Raw genomic sequence first — 17255 nt, 5'->3', positions numbered from 1 at the left:
TGGTTTTTATTTGTACAGTAGCTTCCTTTCTCTTCTCTTAGCTTTGTGCTTCTTTGTACATGGATTGAAATGCTCATAGTATTTCCTTTAATTCAATTTTGGCTTAAAAAAACACAAACACATACAAAGACAAAGAGTGAGAGAGAAGCAGAGGAGGTTGGTCGGTGGCTAGAGTTCGAAGGGAAGTGATGGGAGGAGAAGAGAGTAGAAGAGGCGTGCGTGCAAGTGAAGGGGACATTGTAACAGAAGGACTGAATTTGAAAATTAGAAGGTTCTGCGGTTAATTTATAATTACAATAAACTTACAGGGTTGATTCAGAGTTTTAATAAGTCCACAATATTATTAATACGTGTAATTTTATTACTGGTACATGTCACTCATGTATTTAACCCAAAAGAATTTTGCTTGTTCTAGAGGAAATGCGTAACTCAAAAGTCAAAATTAATTAAACATACCTAACCCAAAGTGTGAGAGCTTGCAATTATTTTAATTGGCGGCAGTTCGTCTGCATGATCAAAGAAACTACCTGCTATTATAAGACAAACGTGTTTATCTTTCTTTCTTCTTCTTTTCACAGCCGAATATTCTTCATTCAAACATGTCACTCCCTAGCTTCTAACATAGTGCTATACTGCTATCTCAACGTCTTTGGAGAGCTATCTTCATTTTTAGCGGAGACAAGGTAAGAACTAAGAACTATCTCACTTGCTAGCAACTAACCTCCTTTAGTCTCTCATGAACCTGTTTCTTTGCAATTTATAGACATTGCTTCCTGATTAATGCAAATGAAATCAGGGTGCTGAAATTGCAAAACTCTACCCCCTCCTCTTCAATCATGAGATTTGTGTTCTGGCGAAAATTAAAGGTGTTAGATATTGATGTTTTAGTAGGGATTTTGATGCATAATGTTTTTGTCCTTTTTATTTGGGGCAGAGTAACCTCACCCACTAAACTACCTTTTAGAGTATAGTTAAGCCTAATCCGAATTCTAAGATGGTATCCTAGATAATTTTATTAGATACTACTCATAAACCGGTCACCCACACATATATTCATTCCTGCAAATTACTTGCTCCACATGTCAAGCCTTGAATGTGAAGATGTGTTGAAAAGTCCAGATTAACTAGAGATATAGTAAAAAATAGTTTTTATATAGGGTAGAGCAATTCTCACCCCTAAACTAGTGTTTGGAGTATAGTTAGGTCTAACCCAAAATTTAAGACACAACAATAGGTGCATTGAAATTAAATTCCTTTATATGATTTGAAGTAATATATTTGCAGTTGCTGCAGTTTATTGAAAAAAGTTGCAGAAACTTTTACATTGTTCAAAGCTCTGTAGCCAAAGTTGGGTCCTGTTACATTTTCTCAGACCAATAACAGAAACCTTAGTGAGGCATGTGGATTTGAAATCAAATCAACCCAAACAAGAGGATATTCTACAGTTTAAAGAAAATGTCCAAGCCTGCAACCTCTCTACTGGTTCCTTCTGTTCAGGAGCTTGCAAAGCAACACATAATCAAAGTTCCAAAGCAATATCTTCATCTAAATCAAGATCCTATTAGTGTTGTACCTAACACAACCACTTCACCACAAGTCCCAGTCATTGACCTTGATAAATTGTTATCTGAAGATGCAACTGAGCTCCAGAAGCTTGACTCTGCATGTAAGGAATGGGGTTTCTTCCAGGTTTGAACTGTTACTGCTCCTTTCTAACATTTTTCACTTGTAAAGCCTCCTCAATCAAATCCAAGAGCTCACATTAGTTATTAAAATGAAATCCAGAGTAAAAATGAATTTGTGCATAAGCTGAATGGGAATTTCTACTTTCACTTGGAACACTAATTTTACCTAGAATTATGTTTTACTCTCATCACATTTCATGAACATGATATTGAATACATTAGTGCATATATACTAGAAATACTCTATGAAGTACATAAATTTAACTTCATTAGCTTTATAAAATTTCCATATGGAAATCAATTTCAGCTGATTAATCATGGAATCAAGCCTTCATTGGTGGAAAATGTGAAGATAGGTGTTCAAGACTTCTTAACTCTTCCAATGGAAGAGAAGAAGAAGTTTTGGCAAACGTCAGAAGATATGCAAGGGTTTGGACAGTTGTTTGTTGTATCTGAGGATCAAAAGTTAGAATGGGCAGATTTATTCTTCATCACAACTCTTCCATCATGTGCAAGGAATCCCCGCTTGTTTCCAAACATCCCTCAACCACTCAGGTTTCTGCTGAGAATTTTATGTGTCATTTACTTTGCTCTTAGTTAGAGTATATGTTGCCTCACAACTTAAAATTTATGGATCCGTCACTGGTTACAACAACTTAATTATGTAACTCTAACAAATGTTGTTTTGTATTGTAGAGATAATTTAGAGATCTATTGTTTAGAACTGGAAAAGGTTTTCAATACAATCATTAGTCATATGGAAAAAGCTCTTGAGATTGAACCAAATGAAGTGCTGAAGTTATTTGATGATGTATCTCAATACATGAGGTGGAATTACTACCCTCCATGTCCCCAACCTGAAAATGTGATTGGACTAAATCCTCATTCTGATGCTGGTGTCTTAACTATTCTTCTCCAAGTCAATGAAACAGAAGGCCTTCAAATAAGAAAAGATGGAAAATGGGTTCCTGTTACACCCCTCTCCAATGCTTTAGTCATCAATGTAGGAGACATTCTGGAGGTAATTGATAGAAAATCTCCCTGAGCCCAATAGTAATTTATTTTGTTGTCCACCATGATTTTGGCTTCATTATGGTTTTTTATCATGTATCCAAACATTCACTAAATCACACTCTCAAAGTCCTAATTATAAGTGTGATACTCAGCCATTACGAATAAAAACAAGAAAAGAAAATACACTTTGATATTTAAGATTTTTTGTCACCTTCCTTAAACGGTTGTGCAGATATTGACCAACGGAATTTATCGAAGTGTTGAACATCGAGCAACAATTAACTCAGAGAAAGAGAGAATTTCCATTGCCACATTTCACAGACCTCTTATGAACAAAGTTATTGGTCCAACACCAAGCCTTGTTACTCCAGAGAGGCCAGCATCGTTTAAAAGAATTGTTGTGGAAGATCATTACAAAACATTCTATTCACGCCAGCTGCAAGGGAAATCATTGCTTGATGTTATAAGGATCGAAAATGAGACTGGTTAATGCTAAAATTACTAGATTTGTGTTGATGGAAAAATTAAATATTATATTCTGGAAATAGTTACACCACAAGTGGGGGTAGCTAATGTTTAGAGCATCTAGAGTGCAGGCTGCTTACTCTATTGCTTAGTCATAAGCAATAGAGGTTAATTTTTTTCTCAATAAAGCATACTTATGTGGAAAGTTTGTTGTTTTTAACAATAAGCAATGATTATTTCCAGATGCAACAGTTGTTTAGGGTATTTTGTGGTTTAATACAATTCATTCTCTCCTCTGCATCACCAATTCATTCTCTCTTTGTTTAAAGTTGTTCAAGCTTTCATAAGCAAAAATCCATCCTACTCTAGCTATGGTCTGATTGCTGATTTTTTGCTTTGACTCATATTAAAAGAGGCTGTAATAATGCAACTCATGTATTGGCTAAAGCTGCTTGGATGTGCCCTTAATGTTGTCTTTCTGGATGTTCTGGCTTTACTTGGTCTAGATGGTAAAAAAAAAGTGAGAGAAAATAGTAGAAGCAGAGAAAAAAAAAAAATATATATATATATATATATATCAAATAACAATTTTATTAAGACTATTATTTTTTGTTTTTTAAGAGGTAAAATAAGAGATATTTTGAATAAGTCAGCATTCACACCTCTCATGTCACTTTTATGTTTTTTTATGAAGAAAAGTTTGAGTGAGTTCGGCTCTCGTCACCATCACAGGTTAGGGCTTACTTCCGGAATCATACAAGTTGCTTATAGAGGTATTTACATATCGCCCACAAACGAGGCTTTTACATTGACAGTAAGAATCAACACACAATCTTATGAGAGGAAATGCTCCAAGTAAGCCAAGATGTGTATTGGTACATGCCACTTTTATGTTGAAAATTGAAAGGGAAGATAAATGCATTTTCATTGAAATTATTAGCTAAATTTTTCAATCATTCCTCTCTAACACTCTACATTGAAAATGAATTGGTGATTCTTATCACTTCAACTATCACTCTTAAAATCCATCCAAGCAAAAGGCCTTGGACTCATTATAAGGGGCAGCTAAGTTAATGGCTTACCGAGAAACCTCTCTGTTGGTGCCTTCTGTGAAGGAGCTGCTAGCAAAGCAACCCATCACCCAAGTTCCAGAACGGTATGTTCGTCCAGATCAAGACCCACCTCTAGTCTCTAACACATACGCAGCCACTTTATCACAACAAGTTCCTGTTATTGACCTGCATAAACTGTTGTCTGAACATGATTCTCATGAGCTACAAAAGCTGGACCATGCCTGCAAAGAATGGGGTTTCTTCCAGGTTAATTTTCCTTATATTATATCTTTCCCAATGTTAAAGGAGCAAAAATAAGATTTTTTAAAAATTTGTTGAGACCTTTTTTTATTTTCTTAAATATTAGTTTGTTATTATTATGATTATATGGGCTTTCCTATGAAATGGTACATCAATTTTCAAAACTGAAAGAAATAGAAACAAGGTTCAGCACATTTGGTTTATAATTGATGTCCATAAACATTTAGTTAAGGGTTTGATCCATGTGCGTTGTGTATGGAGAATGATTTGTTAGGAGAGACATTTCAGAGTAGTCTTGAGGGATTAGTCTCATGCCCTTTAGCTGTGAATACCTTTTAGCACACCAAAAGTGAAAACCATAGATGATCTTTTATATACTTAATTCAAGATTGTTACACCCAATAGGTGCTAAGTTCGAAAGTTTGATCCTTAGTGCCGCGGGGAGACCTCTAGCCTTCACCATCTCCTCGGTCAGAACTCCGAGAGCAATTTAGTATACCAAACAAAAATTCAGGACTGTGCTGATAATTTGGTTTCGCACTCGCATGATGAATTACTGCATCTATTGTATTTGGGATTTATTATCAAGGGAATACATATATGATGATATACCTTAATTTGTTTTGCAAAAATTTTCTGAAATTAATTACAGCTGATTAATCATGGAGTCAATCCTTCACTGGTGGAAAACATGAAGAAAGGTGTTCAAGACCTCTTCAACCTTCCAATAGAAGAAAAGAAGAAGCTTTGGAAAACACCAGAAGATGGGCAGGGGTTTGGTCAGTTGTTTGTTGTGTCTGAGGAACAAAAGCTTGAATGGGCAGATGTGTTCTACATTAACACTTTCCCTTTAAACAAAAGGAATCCACGCCTTATTCCTAGTATTCCCCAACCATTCAGGTTCTCTCTCTTTGTTTCTGTGTATGTGCAAAATGGATAATGTGTGTAGTTATAACATCATGTTTGGAATAGAATCAATTTTGCGGAAAAGCTTATGTTAGTAGCTTCTGGATGTTAGAATCGATTCTGAGGAAAAAGAAGCTAATCCAAATATGCTATTACTTATTATGTTGGTAACTCAAACAAACTCTGTTTGATTGCAGAGATAATCTAGATGCATATAGTTCAGAACTGAAAAACATCTGTGTCACCATGATTGGCCTTATGGAGAAAGCTCTGAAGACTGAAACTAACGAATTTGTGGAGTTGTTTGAAGATGCAAGTCAAGGAATGAGGATGAATTACTACCCTCCATGTCCTCAACCAGATAAAGTTATTGGACTCAATCCTCATTCTGATGCTGGGGCCTTTACCATCCTTCTCCAAGTCAATGAAATGGAAGGCCTTCAAATAAGAAAAGATGGAATTTGGGTTCCTATTAAACCCCTTTCTAATGCTTTTGTCATCAACATTGGAGACATGTTGGAGGTAACCAGCACAAAATCCTTCACAATTCTTTTTATCATCTGGGATTTACATAATCTTATAACAACTATAAGAAAGTACAAACAAAACATTTTGATTGAAAATTTCATTCATTTCATAAATGCTTTGGCAGATACTAACAAATGGAATTTACCGGAGCATTGAGCATCGAGCAATAGTCAATTCAGAGAAGGAGAGGATCTCCGTTGCTACATTTCACAGGCCGACAATGAACGGAATCTTAGGTCCAACAACAAGTCTTGTTACTTCCGAAAGACCTGCTTTATTCAGAAAAATTGGTGTAGCAGATTACCTCAATGGTTTTCTTTCGCGTGAGCTACAAGGGAAATCACACTTGGAAGTCGTTAGGATCCATGACGAGATTGGGAAATAGTTTAAGTTTATAAGAATCTGCCTGAAATGGAAAGATAGAATACAAGTCCACAGACACAAACGGTTTGCTAATTGGCAACAGTTGTATCAGTGAATAAGACTAAGACCTATTGTTGAAGGCTTCAAGCTGAACATATGTTACATAGGAAGCCAGTGTGAGTTAGCAAATTTGTATTATGGGACATCAAATGTGCATTCTTGAACTTCTTATTTGATGTGGTGTGTCCCCCCAACTTTCAGTACCATATTCATTTCAGGATAAAATGTGTTTTTGTTTAAAATACAATTCATTCTCTCCTCTGCATCATCAATTCCGGCCTTCTCTCTTTGTTTCAAGAAGGTTGTTGCTGAATCTGATTGTTTAAAGTTGTTCAAGCTTTCATAAGCAAAAATCCATCCTACTCTATCTATGGTCTTGTGGTACAAGATTGTCGCATGCTGGTTTCTTCTTTTGATTTCTTTGCTCTGACTCATATTAAAAGAGACTGTAATAGTGCAACTCATGTATTGGCTAAAAAGCTGCTTGGATGTGTCAATAATGTTGTCTTTTTGGAGGTTCTGGCTTGCTATTAATAAAATCTGCATTTACATGTGAAAGAAAGAAAACTTAATGCTTTATTTAGATGAGAAAGAAAAGTCAGAGAAAAGAGTGGAAGCAAAGAAAATTACATATCAAATAACAATTTTATTAATACTAATATTTTTATTTTTTAAGAGGTAAAATAAAAGATATTTTGAATAAGTCAGCATTTACACCTCTCATGTCACTTTCATGTTTTTTATGAACAAAAGTTTGAGTGAGTTCAGCTCCGGTCACCACCACAGGTCAGGGCATACCTCCGGAATCACACAAGTTACTTATAAAGATATTTATAGATCGTCCACAAACACAGTCCTTACATTAACAGCGCGAATCAAACACACAACCTTATCAAGTTAGCCAGGTTTTGGTACATGTCACTTTTATGTTGAAAATTCAAAAGGGAAGAAAAATGCATTTTCACTGCAATTATTAGCTAGACTTTTCCAACATTCCTCTCTTACACTCTAAATTGAAATTTAATTGGTGATTTTTATCTCTTCAACTATCACTCTTAAAATCCATCCAAGCAAAAGGACTTGGACTCATCATAAGGGGCAGCTAAGTTAATGGCTTACAGAGGAACCTCTCTGTTGGTGCCTTCTGTGAAGGAGCTGCTAGCAAAGCAACCCATCACCCAAGTTCCTGAACGATATGTTCGTCCAGATCAAGAACCACCTCTTGTCTCTAACACACACACAGCCTCTTTATCACAACAAGTTCCTATTATTGACCTGCATAAATTGTTGTCTGAACATGATTCTCATGAACTACAAAAGCTGGACCGTGCCTGCAAAGAATGGGGTTTCTTCCAGGTTAATTAGTCTTATTAATTCTCCTCTAATTTATTATCTTTCCCAATGTTAAAGTGAAAACAATAGATAATCTTTTAAATAATTAGGTTCTATTTAATTAATTAAGAGTTTATTCATAAGTTAATTTGATAGGTTATGGATACTTATTGAAATAAATTGAAAATGGGTTACGGATAAACATAAACTTTTATTCATAAGCTGATTTGACTAACTATGAAAATAAGCTCAAAACAGCTTATAAGTAGAGACCATATGCTATTTATATAAGTTCTCTCAAACACTTGCATAAACGTAAGTGTTATTCTCACCCATCTCATCTAATTTCACCTCCCTTCAAATATATAAAATCTGTAAACACCCTAAAATTTTCTCTCTCACACTTTAAAGTGCTACTTCCTCCGTTCCCTGATTATAAGTCACTTTTTTTGAAAAAAAATTGTTACAAAATATAAGTTACTTTATAATATCTAGGAAGCATTAAATATTTTTTTCCAATTTCACCCTCATATTTAATATGAAAGAGATGATAAACTTTAGAAGTATTAACTTGGAGAGAGAAAATAATAGGAAAGTAAATATGGGTAATCTAGGAAAGTAAATAATTTTCTTTACAAATTTATTGATAGTAACTACTTTTCTTAATGTAAGAGAATTAGTTATTTGTGACTTATATATAGGAACAGAGGGAGTATAAGTAACGCACTTCAAAGTGCGTTATAAGTAACACACTTTAAAGTGTGTGTTTCAGTCCAATAATTGATTTTTTTCAGTCTCGGATCAAGATGGAGTAAACTACAAAGTTGAAGAAAAAAATTAAGTAATTTCACACTGTCCTGGACCCAAATTCCTTCCTCTGCTATTTTATTTTGAAATTTGAATTTTTTTTTATTCCACCATATATCACCAAATATTCTATCTTGAATTATTGTGGTGGTCTCATAATTTTTAAAAATCAGCTGATATAATTCTGTTGAAATTTGCAGTTAAATGCACTTTAAATTTGCAGCTAAACACACTTTAAAGTGCGTTAACTACGCACTTTAGGTGACAGGTGACACACTTTAAAGTGCGTTTAGTTGTAGGAAAAAATAGATCTGAAAACGACAACTTTAACGACGACGACAGACAAATGACAATGGGCGACGACAGAAAAATGAGAGAGGAGAAGATGGAGATTGAGTTTGGAGATGGGTATGAAGATAGGATGAAGATGGGTATGAAGATAGGAGGAAGATGGGATGATGACGGGTGGTGTTGGTAAGGGGAGAAAGAGGAGAGAGATGTGAGGAAGGGAGTGGAGGGTTGTTGTATTTTTTTCATTAATGGCATTTTAGTAGTTTTTCTATTTCATTAATGACATCTCTATTTTTTTGCCATTTTAAGGGGGTGAAACTAGATGTGATGGAGTGAGAATAACAATTACCAAACGTTAATGATATAAGATAACTCTATAAAAGCTCTTCCAAACTAGACTTTACTTTAAGAGTGTCACACTCATAAGTGCTAGTGGCAGTAGTTAAAAGTGAAGGTTTGAACCACTAGGCCGAAAGTTCAAAGCCGAGCACTTTTGAGAGACCTATGATTTTCACCACACCCAGATTGAAATTACAAAAGTAATGTAGTATGGCAATAAAAAAACTTCAAGAGTGTTAAACCCCTTTTTTTTTTCTTGAAACAGTGTTAAACTTAATAACAACATAAGATGTGAAAGACTTGAATTTATGCAATTATTGATTAAAAAATGCAAAAATTAATTTGTGGAAATTAACTTCAAGAGTAGGATGCAATGGGGTCTAGAGTAGGAAATCATCTTTGCGCCTGTGCTGAGAAGTTGGTTTTGCACTCACTTGATGAATTAGTGCTTATATAATATTGGGATTTAATATCAAGGGAATACATATATGATATAACTTTATTTGTTTTGCACAAATTTTCTGAAATTAATTACAGCTGATTAATCATGGAGTCAATCCTTCACTGGTGGAAAATATGAAGAAAGGTGTTCAAGACCTCTTCAACCTTCCAATAGAAGAGAAGAAGAAACTTTGGCAAACACCAGAAGTTGGGCAGGGGTTTGGTCAGGCTTTTGTTGTGTCTGAGGAACAAAAGCTTGAATGGGCAGATTTGTTCTACATTAACACTTTCCCTTTAAACAAAAGGAATACAAGCCTTATTCCTAGTATTCCCCAACCATTCAGGTTCTCTCTCCCTCTTTGTTTCTGTGTATGTGCAAAATGGATAATGTGTTAGCTATAACATCATGTTTGGAATAGAATCAATTTTGCGGAAAAGCTTATGTTAGTAGCTTCTGGATGTTAGAATCATTATGAGGAAAAAGAAGCTAATCCAGCTATGCTATTACTTATTAGTTTGGTAATTCAAACAAACTTTGTTTGATTGCAGAGATAATCTAGATGCATATTGTTCAGAACTGAAAAACATATGTGTCACCATCATTGGCCTTATGGAGAAAGCTCTGAAGACTGAAACTAATGAACTTGTGGAGTTGTTTGAAGATACAAGTCAAGGAATGAGGATGAATTACTACCCTCCATGTCCTCAACCAGAAAAAGTTATTGGACTCAATCCTCATTCTGATTCTGGGGCCTTTACCATCCTTCTCCAAGTCAATGAAATGGAAGGCCTTCAAATAAGAAAAGATGGAATTTGGGTTCCCATTAAACCCCTCTCTAATGCTTTTGTCATTAACATTGGAGACATGTTGGAGGTAACTGCCATTAAATCCTTCACAATTCTTTTTATCATCTGGGATTTACGTCATCTAATAGCAATTATAAGAAAAATTAGAGTACACAATTATACATTTTGATTGAAAATTTCATCCATTTCATAAATGCTTTGGCAGATACTAACAAATGGAATTTACCGGAGCATTGAACATCGAGCAATGGTCAATTCAGAGAAGGAGAGGATCTCTATTGCTGCATTTCACAGGCCGACAATGGACGGAATCTTAGGTCCAGCAACAAGTCTTGTTACTTCACAAAGACCTGCTTTATTCAGAAAAGTTGGTGTAGCAGATTACCTCAATGGATTTCTTTCACGTGAGCTACGAGGGAAATCATACTTGGATGTTTTTAGGATCCAGGATGAGATTGGGAAATAGTTCAAGTTCATAGGAATCTGCCTGAAATGGAAAGATAGAATACAAGTCCACAGACACAAACGGTTTACGAATTTGCAATAATTGTATCAGTGAATAAGGCCTCATTGTTCAAGACTAAATGCTGAACATATGTTACATAGGAAGCCAGTGTGAGTTAGCAAATTTATATTATGGGACATCAAATGTGAATTCTTGAACTACTTGTTTGATGTATGCTATAGGTGTGTCCCCCAAATTTCAGTACCATTTTCATTGCTGGATAAAATGTGTTTTTTGTTTAAACCAGTATTAAATGTAGTTCTTAATACTAGCGCTTCTACTGATTGAAGTATTTTTATTTTACTGAACCTTCTATAAAAATCTAATTTTTGGTAGAATCATACGAGGAAAATTTATTTTCTCACTTCTTTTAAGATTACTAGTATATACTTCCACTGCTATACTATATGCTGTTGAGTCTTAACATTTCTTGTTGACTGTTGAGCCATCTTCTAAATGTTTAATTTAATATTGTGAAGCTAAAATAAAATGCAAAATATTGCAGCAACATATATGTCATCTCATATAATATTTGATCCTATTATATTAACTAGGTTTCTATCATTAGAATGTTATTGCAGCAATAGAGATGCATTTTCAACTATGTAGGTAACTGTTTGTTTTTTAAAGCTAAAGGGAACTTGCAGTCTGGTTAAAACTATGGATTACCAAAATCAATTTTTAGATTATCATATCCTTACATAAGTCCCAAAATATTCTGTACAAGTCATCAACTAACACTGTCATCTAAATCCAAACATGTTCTGTGAAAGAATGTAATATAGCCAATTGTTGGGTAAGAAAACATGACATTACATGAGAGCACCAAGCAACTGAAGCAAATCAAAAGAACATGCTTTTGCATTTCTCCTTCTGGTTGATCAAACTCAGTGAGATCATGTCTTTACATTCTATAATATATTTAGTAAGCAAACCTATTTTGGTAAAATAGACTTCCACTTCTAAACATATGATACATACATTCACTCTCTAAAAGAAATTAACATCCAAGAATACTGCTCCATTTTCTTTCTCTAACCTAGAGTCTCTCCTCTGCATAGCCTTCACACCAGGACAGGGGATTGTGGTTATGGCCTTTTAAGTTTGGTAAGTCATATAAACTGTGACCATAGTTATTTCCATCTGACAAGAATCAAAGTCAAAACACAAGCTGTAGTAGTAGTAGCAAAGATGAATAGCATGTAGAGTAGACTAAACATTAAGGTTCAACTTTCATCTGGCTTGCTTCAACACTACCTGCAAGAGCGTGTAAAATTGTAATTTGATTTGAAAATAGTAATTTCAAAAAGCGGTTATTTGTTGGGGAATGTATACCATCCACATCTTGGCTACTCATGGGAGCAGTGGTTGCAAAGCTCATCTGTACAACATTGTGAAGCTCATCCTCCCACACATTAGGCAGCTATTGCAAATTGTATTAAAGTATGCACATCAAGATTGTAAAACATAGTCAGGCAAAACCTAGGGGAAGTAAATTATTTCACGGAAACATTGGTAATTTGCTATGTGCATGCTTGGATGTACGGTGGAAAACCACCGTGAGGCCGAAATCATGGTGGACGGTCACTAAAGCTAAGGGAAGCTGCTTCTCTCCACCGTGACTTTGGCTTCATCGAGGTTTTCTACTGTGTATCCAAACATGCTCTATATAACTAAAAAGGAAGGTCAATGTAATACGAATGTCAGTAAGGTCGATCGTCATGTACAGTCTACATCATATGTTGTTCATCCATAAATCTGTCATTTCTAATTACAATAAATAGGTGCAAAAACCAAAGTTCGAAGTGTCTACTCATGAAAAAGAGCTGTGCAAAGGAAATTACAGTGCTTGCAACTGCAATGGACCAATACCTGATTTGGCTCCTTGAATCCTCCACTCAACGGTGCTGCTAACTGTGGATGAATGGCTCTCCGAAGGATATCAGATGAGTTCCCCATGTTAGGAATAATTGACTGAACCAGCCCTGGTTGAGATGGATGTAATGAAGGAAAAGCCATAGACATTTCTAGGGGAAAACCTAGTCCTGACGAAGGACCAGGCCGTTGGTGAAGAATCTGGCGTAATGTTCAGGACACATTAAGGTGACATCAGGCACTTTTTTGGACATGGCATGAGCTTTTTACTCAATGATCAAATAAATTAACAACTTACATCTTTAGCAAGAAGTCCTTCAATATTAAAATCCAGTCGGGGATTTACTGTTGCAAGTTTCATGGACAAAAACTGCCAAAAGGAAAAAGGTGTGTGGATCAATTTAACTAGAATAGAAATGCAAAAAGGTTCTAAAATATATGTCAAGTATCAATTGAATTTGAAAGGTAGTTGGTATAACAGTTTATCTTGATATTATTCACCTTCATCCAAAACGCAACAAAGATGACAGTTATCATATAAGTTATCAGGAGTTATCATTCTAAATGAGGTTTACATATAAGAATCTAAATGAGGTTTACATATAAGAATACCATGTTTGTCAAAGATTCTCATGAGAAGTTCTATGAAAATATAAGTGGTTGCTGAAGCAGAACTAAACATACAGCACAAATCAGTTACAGGTAGATAACTTAAAAAATCACTAGTGGACAAAGAGGAAGATAAGCTTTCACCGTACCTCAACCTGTCTTTGAAGTGACTGTACATAGTTGATGATTTCATCTAGCATCACAGCCTTGCCAGTGACCTACAAACATCAACAAATTTCCTATTAAAACAAAGCAACACCTAAATATGATAAGAATATGACATAGTGAAATTTAGAAGCAACCTTGCTGCATCCAGGTACAAGATCTTGAAGGAACTTCATCCTCTCACTTATCTTTTCCCTCCTCACCTGCAGTGAAAAATCTGATTTAAAATTCTTCATCAAAAAACTTTTTCATTGCAAATCAAATTTCTTAATATCTTACTCTCTCTGCAAGGCTGTGACTATTTGTTGCTTGACCCCGGCGAGCCCGAACGTGTATGTATTCCTCCTTGGCTGGATCAGAAGCTTGAGAACCATGTTTGGCATTCTTCCCTGAAGCCTTGGCTGCTGAGGTTGTTTGTTTATCTGCCTTCTGTTGACTCTCGGAGTTATCCTTCGCGCCTTCACTGTGAAGTTCTGAAGCTCCATTGGCTTTATCATTATCAGCATCCTACCAAAAGGATACAGTTCAAAAATATAGCTTTATCATTATCAGCATATGTCGGGGAAATATCTTCACATAATCAAATATACAGCATTATACAAATCACAAATCAGTCATACCTGCCCAATTCTTTTCCTTTTCTTTGAGTTTAGTCCTTTACCAGAAGGCTCCTCACTAGTACCCTCCAACATTGGGGAATCATCCTGGCCGCCGCCACCGCCACCATCATCGTCACTAGATTCAGCTCTGTCAGAATCATTAGCAGGCCTACCAAGAGGCTGCTTCCCTTCATCTTGAGACACACCATGACTTTCACTTCTTTGATCATTCTTGTAAGGGCTTCCTTTAGTAGCTAAATGCTCAACAGATGGAGACACAGCTTTTGAAGCTTCAAGTACATTTAGTTCACACTCTTGAGATTGTCCTCCAGCTGCTGATTGCAATCCATGGCCCGCATACAGGCCCGTGGGGTGGGGAATCTCATATGAGTTTGCCATAGGACCAAAATTCCCTCCACTGAAGCATGAGAATCTTGCAGCCCTCTCAATAAACCCAGAATCAGATGGAAACTGAGACAAAGTTTGAGGAAATAGTCCATTTGGTAAAAAACCATCCCCTTTCAACAAAGTGTTACCCTGGTTCCAACCCATTTCAAACCCATCTTTTCTGATTCCAGACATGTTTGAAGAGCTTCCACTATTGTTGTGGACATTGATGTCACAGAATCCCAAGTTGTGGGAATTGGTGGGATGATGCTCCCAAAAGTTTGGAGCAAATGAGTCCACCATTGAGGCAGAGGAACAAGAAGAAGAACCAATCAAATCCCCTCTGCTGACAAAACCAACAGATGAATTTGCAAGATTGGCACCCTCAAATCTCCAATCTGAGGGCACACCAGTAGAATAACTCATAGGATCCTCGTTTCTATCTAGCTCAAACTTTTCTTTGTCACTCATATCCAACTACCCTTAACTGTAATATCAAAGCAGGTTCTTTCCAATGATCTTTTTACAATAACTAGCAATGAAAACAGATAAAATTTGTCAAAATCACCTTCAACAAAGGCCAAATGGTAACTAGTTACAAATTACAATTAAACTTCACTAGTCCAAAGTCCCAACACAAATTGAACAAAACCTTAAACAGAATTCTGAGTACTATGAAACTAAAACTTGTTCAAGTTTGAAGTGAGGGAAGTTAACAAGAGAGAGAGAGTGACCAACCAGGTTCATTTAATGATGTTTGCCAAAGGGTTGAAACAAAATCCAAGTACCGAAAAGATGTACCAAAAGCTTCACACGAGTTTAGCAGCTACCATTTCCAAAGCCAACCCTGAACATGAAGTACCAAATTCTCATAAAGAAGGCCCCTCCATGAAGAGAGAGAGAAGCTAAAAAAGACTGTTCTTCAAAGAAAGAGCTGAAAAGAAGTCCATGGAAGCAGTCAATTATGCAAACAACATTGATTTCAGCATAATAAATACCCTCCTCCCATTCAGGCCCTGGTCAGAGTTGCAGAACCCAAAACCTTCAAGGGAGAGAGAAACTAAACTAAACAAAAACAACAAGAAGAAGAAATAAAGGAGACAACTTTATAAAGTGGGAAGAGAAAGATACCCATTTCTAATGATCCTGTGCTACTTTTAGCACCCTGCCTTCCATTCAAGCTTTTCCCACAAATCAAAACACTATTCAATCAAAACCCATCTTCATAACAAACCTGGGGTTCAAAAGAAGCTTAAAGCTGGTAGCTTTTAACAGTGAAATCTAAAAAAGCTTGGATTTTTTTTATAGAGAAGAAAAAAGGGAAAGTGTGACAGAAAAAAGCACAGGAACCAAACCAAACCAAACCAATGTGAAGGGAAAAAAAGAGTAATGGGAAAGAAAGAACCTCCATTTATATACCTCACGCTTACATAAAAATGAGAGCTTTTGATGATTAACCACCGCCATTGCTTACTGTAAAATATTATAGTACTACTAATAAAATGACCTGCCCCTTAAGCTCTTCTTCCTCAACTTTGAGAAATTAATAATCATTGTTTTGTTTTGGCTCCTTTTTTGCAGTATATTTAAGTCACTAAATATGCAACTTTGAGTGATAATCATAGCAGTTTGAGCTTGCAACTGACATTGCCAACTATTTCATTAGGTGTTTTTCCTCTTATCTTATTCCATTGTCCTTTATTACACCTTGAAACAAGTGCATGAGATGAGAGATCTTTAATATATAAGGGCTTTTTTTTCTTTTGGGTTTGGTCAAGGTCCCCCAAATCTAGCTGGGGTTAGCAAAACATTTCTTTAGTGCCTTCAATTAATTATTCTAAGCTATAAACAAGTCATATGAATTATTATTATTATTATTAATGTTAGGTGCATTGTCTAGGTTCTTAGGGGGGAGTTAGAGAGAGAGAGAAATGAAATGAATGAACATGAAAAGAAGATACATTGTCTGTGGCATCTCTCTTATTGTTGTGATAATTAAACTTTGCCATCTTATGCATCTTACTCTCTTGTTTGTTTGTACTGGCTAAGGAGGAGGCAGAGAGAAAACATTAGTTTGAAGAATTAATGTCTAGCATAAATAATTGCAAATATAATAATTTCATATCTTCTCGTATCTTCTTTTGTCAATGAGAAAATTATGAAAGACCCACGCTCAGAAGCCTTAAGTTTTCTTTAACAAAAAAGTTGAGATGAAGAGAGTGTATATATCTTATTTCAAGAACAGAATATATAGGCATGTTTGACACGTTTAGCTGATAAGCTAGCTGAAAGCTGAAAAGCATAGCTGAAAGCTGAAAAGCGACGTAATTGTAACAAAAGTGTTTGGTAAAACTAGTTGTTGAACAAGCTGAAATTGTAAAATGACATAAAAGGACATACTTGTATAATTATTTTTATATTTAACATTACTTTATTTTCACATTAATACCTATAGGATATTAATATTAAAACTATTATAACTTTAAATATTTTAATTTGACTCAATTTATTTATCATCTTAAAAATAGTTTTTCCGAAGAAACAATAAAAATCATCTTAAAAATATAATATTAATTTTTACTTATTTTATTTAAACATTAATACTTATATGGTGGAATTTTAATAAAATAATAAGGATAAAAATGACAATAAATTCAATAAGCTATAAGCTTTAAGCTACTGAAATAAGCTCCTTCACCTTACATTTTTATAGAGCTTTTTAGCTAGTCAAATAAGTTTTAAGCTAGTCAAATAAGTTATAAAC

General features: G+C 35.2%; 4 protein-coding genes across 9 annotated transcripts; 3 read left to right on the top strand and 1 right to left on the bottom strand.

The window, feature by feature from the left end:
• The first annotated feature begins 523 nt into the window (after window positions 1-523).
• On the top strand, window positions 524-3471 carry LOC130739674 (protein SRG1-like). Of its 2 annotated transcripts, none has more exons than XM_057592046.1 (5): window positions 524-683; window positions 1285-1689; window positions 1993-2240; window positions 2382-2706; window positions 2932-3471. In XM_057592046.1, exons 2-5 carry the CDS (start codon window positions 1456-1458, stop codon window positions 3187-3189), a joined length of 1065 nt encoding a protein of 354 aa, XP_057448029.1. In that variant the 5' UTR covers window positions 524-683; window positions 1285-1455; the 3' UTR covers window positions 3190-3471. The 2 variants fall into 2 exon arrangements, with proteins under 2 accessions (XP_057448029.1, XP_057448028.1); XM_057592045.1 differs by having other exon boundaries at window positions 525-683; window positions 1294-1689.
• A 626-nt stretch (window positions 3472-4097) lies between these two features.
• On the top strand, window positions 4098-6590 carry LOC130739672 (protein SRG1-like). Its single transcript, XM_057592043.1, has 4 exons — window positions 4098-4483; window positions 5130-5377; window positions 5581-5905; window positions 6036-6590. The coding sequence occupies exons 1-4, from the start codon at window positions 4238-4240 to the stop codon at window positions 6294-6296; spliced, it is 1080 nt and encodes a 359-aa protein (XP_057448026.1). The 5' UTR covers window positions 4098-4237; the 3' UTR covers window positions 6297-6590.
• Window positions 6591-7312: 722 nt separating this feature from the next.
• LOC130739673 (protein SRG1-like) lies at window positions 7313-11082 on the top strand. Its single transcript, XM_057592044.1, has 4 exons — window positions 7313-7690; window positions 9641-9888; window positions 10094-10418; window positions 10557-11082. The coding sequence occupies exons 1-4, from the start codon at window positions 7445-7447 to the stop codon at window positions 10815-10817; spliced, it is 1080 nt and encodes a 359-aa protein (XP_057448027.1). The 5' UTR covers window positions 7313-7444; the 3' UTR covers window positions 10818-11082.
• Window positions 11083-11604: 522 nt separating this feature from the next.
• On the bottom strand, window positions 11605-16200 carry LOC130739671 (transcription factor bHLH49). Of its 5 annotated transcripts, none has more exons than XM_057592039.1 (11): window positions 15911-16200; window positions 15623-15725; window positions 15230-15425; window positions 14126-15023; window positions 13785-14012; window positions 13643-13708; window positions 13490-13558; window positions 13030-13101; window positions 12729-12932; window positions 12192-12279; window positions 11605-12113 (listed from the first exon to the last, which is right to left on the bottom strand). In XM_057592039.1, exons 4-11 carry the CDS (start codon window positions 14960-14962, stop codon window positions 12076-12078), a joined length of 1602 nt encoding a protein of 533 aa, XP_057448022.1. In that variant the 5' UTR covers window positions 14963-15023; window positions 15230-15425; window positions 15623-15725; window positions 15911-16200; the 3' UTR covers window positions 11605-12075. The 5 variants fall into 5 exon arrangements, with proteins under 5 accessions (XP_057448022.1, XP_057448024.1, XP_057448021.1 ...); XM_057592041.1 differs by having other exon boundaries at window positions 15230-15338; XM_057592038.1 differs by lacking the exon at window positions 15911-16200 and having other exon boundaries at window positions 15623-15884.
• Window positions 16201-17255: the final 1055 nt, after the last annotated feature.

The sequence above is a fragment of the Lotus japonicus genome, chromosome 2 (genome assembly GCF_012489685.1).
Source record: "Lotus japonicus ecotype B-129 chromosome 2, LjGifu_v1.2".
NCBI classification, from domain to species: Eukaryota; Viridiplantae; Streptophyta; class Magnoliopsida; order Fabales; family Fabaceae; genus Lotus; species Lotus japonicus.
This window is presented reverse-complemented; position numbering and strand designations above follow the sequence as displayed.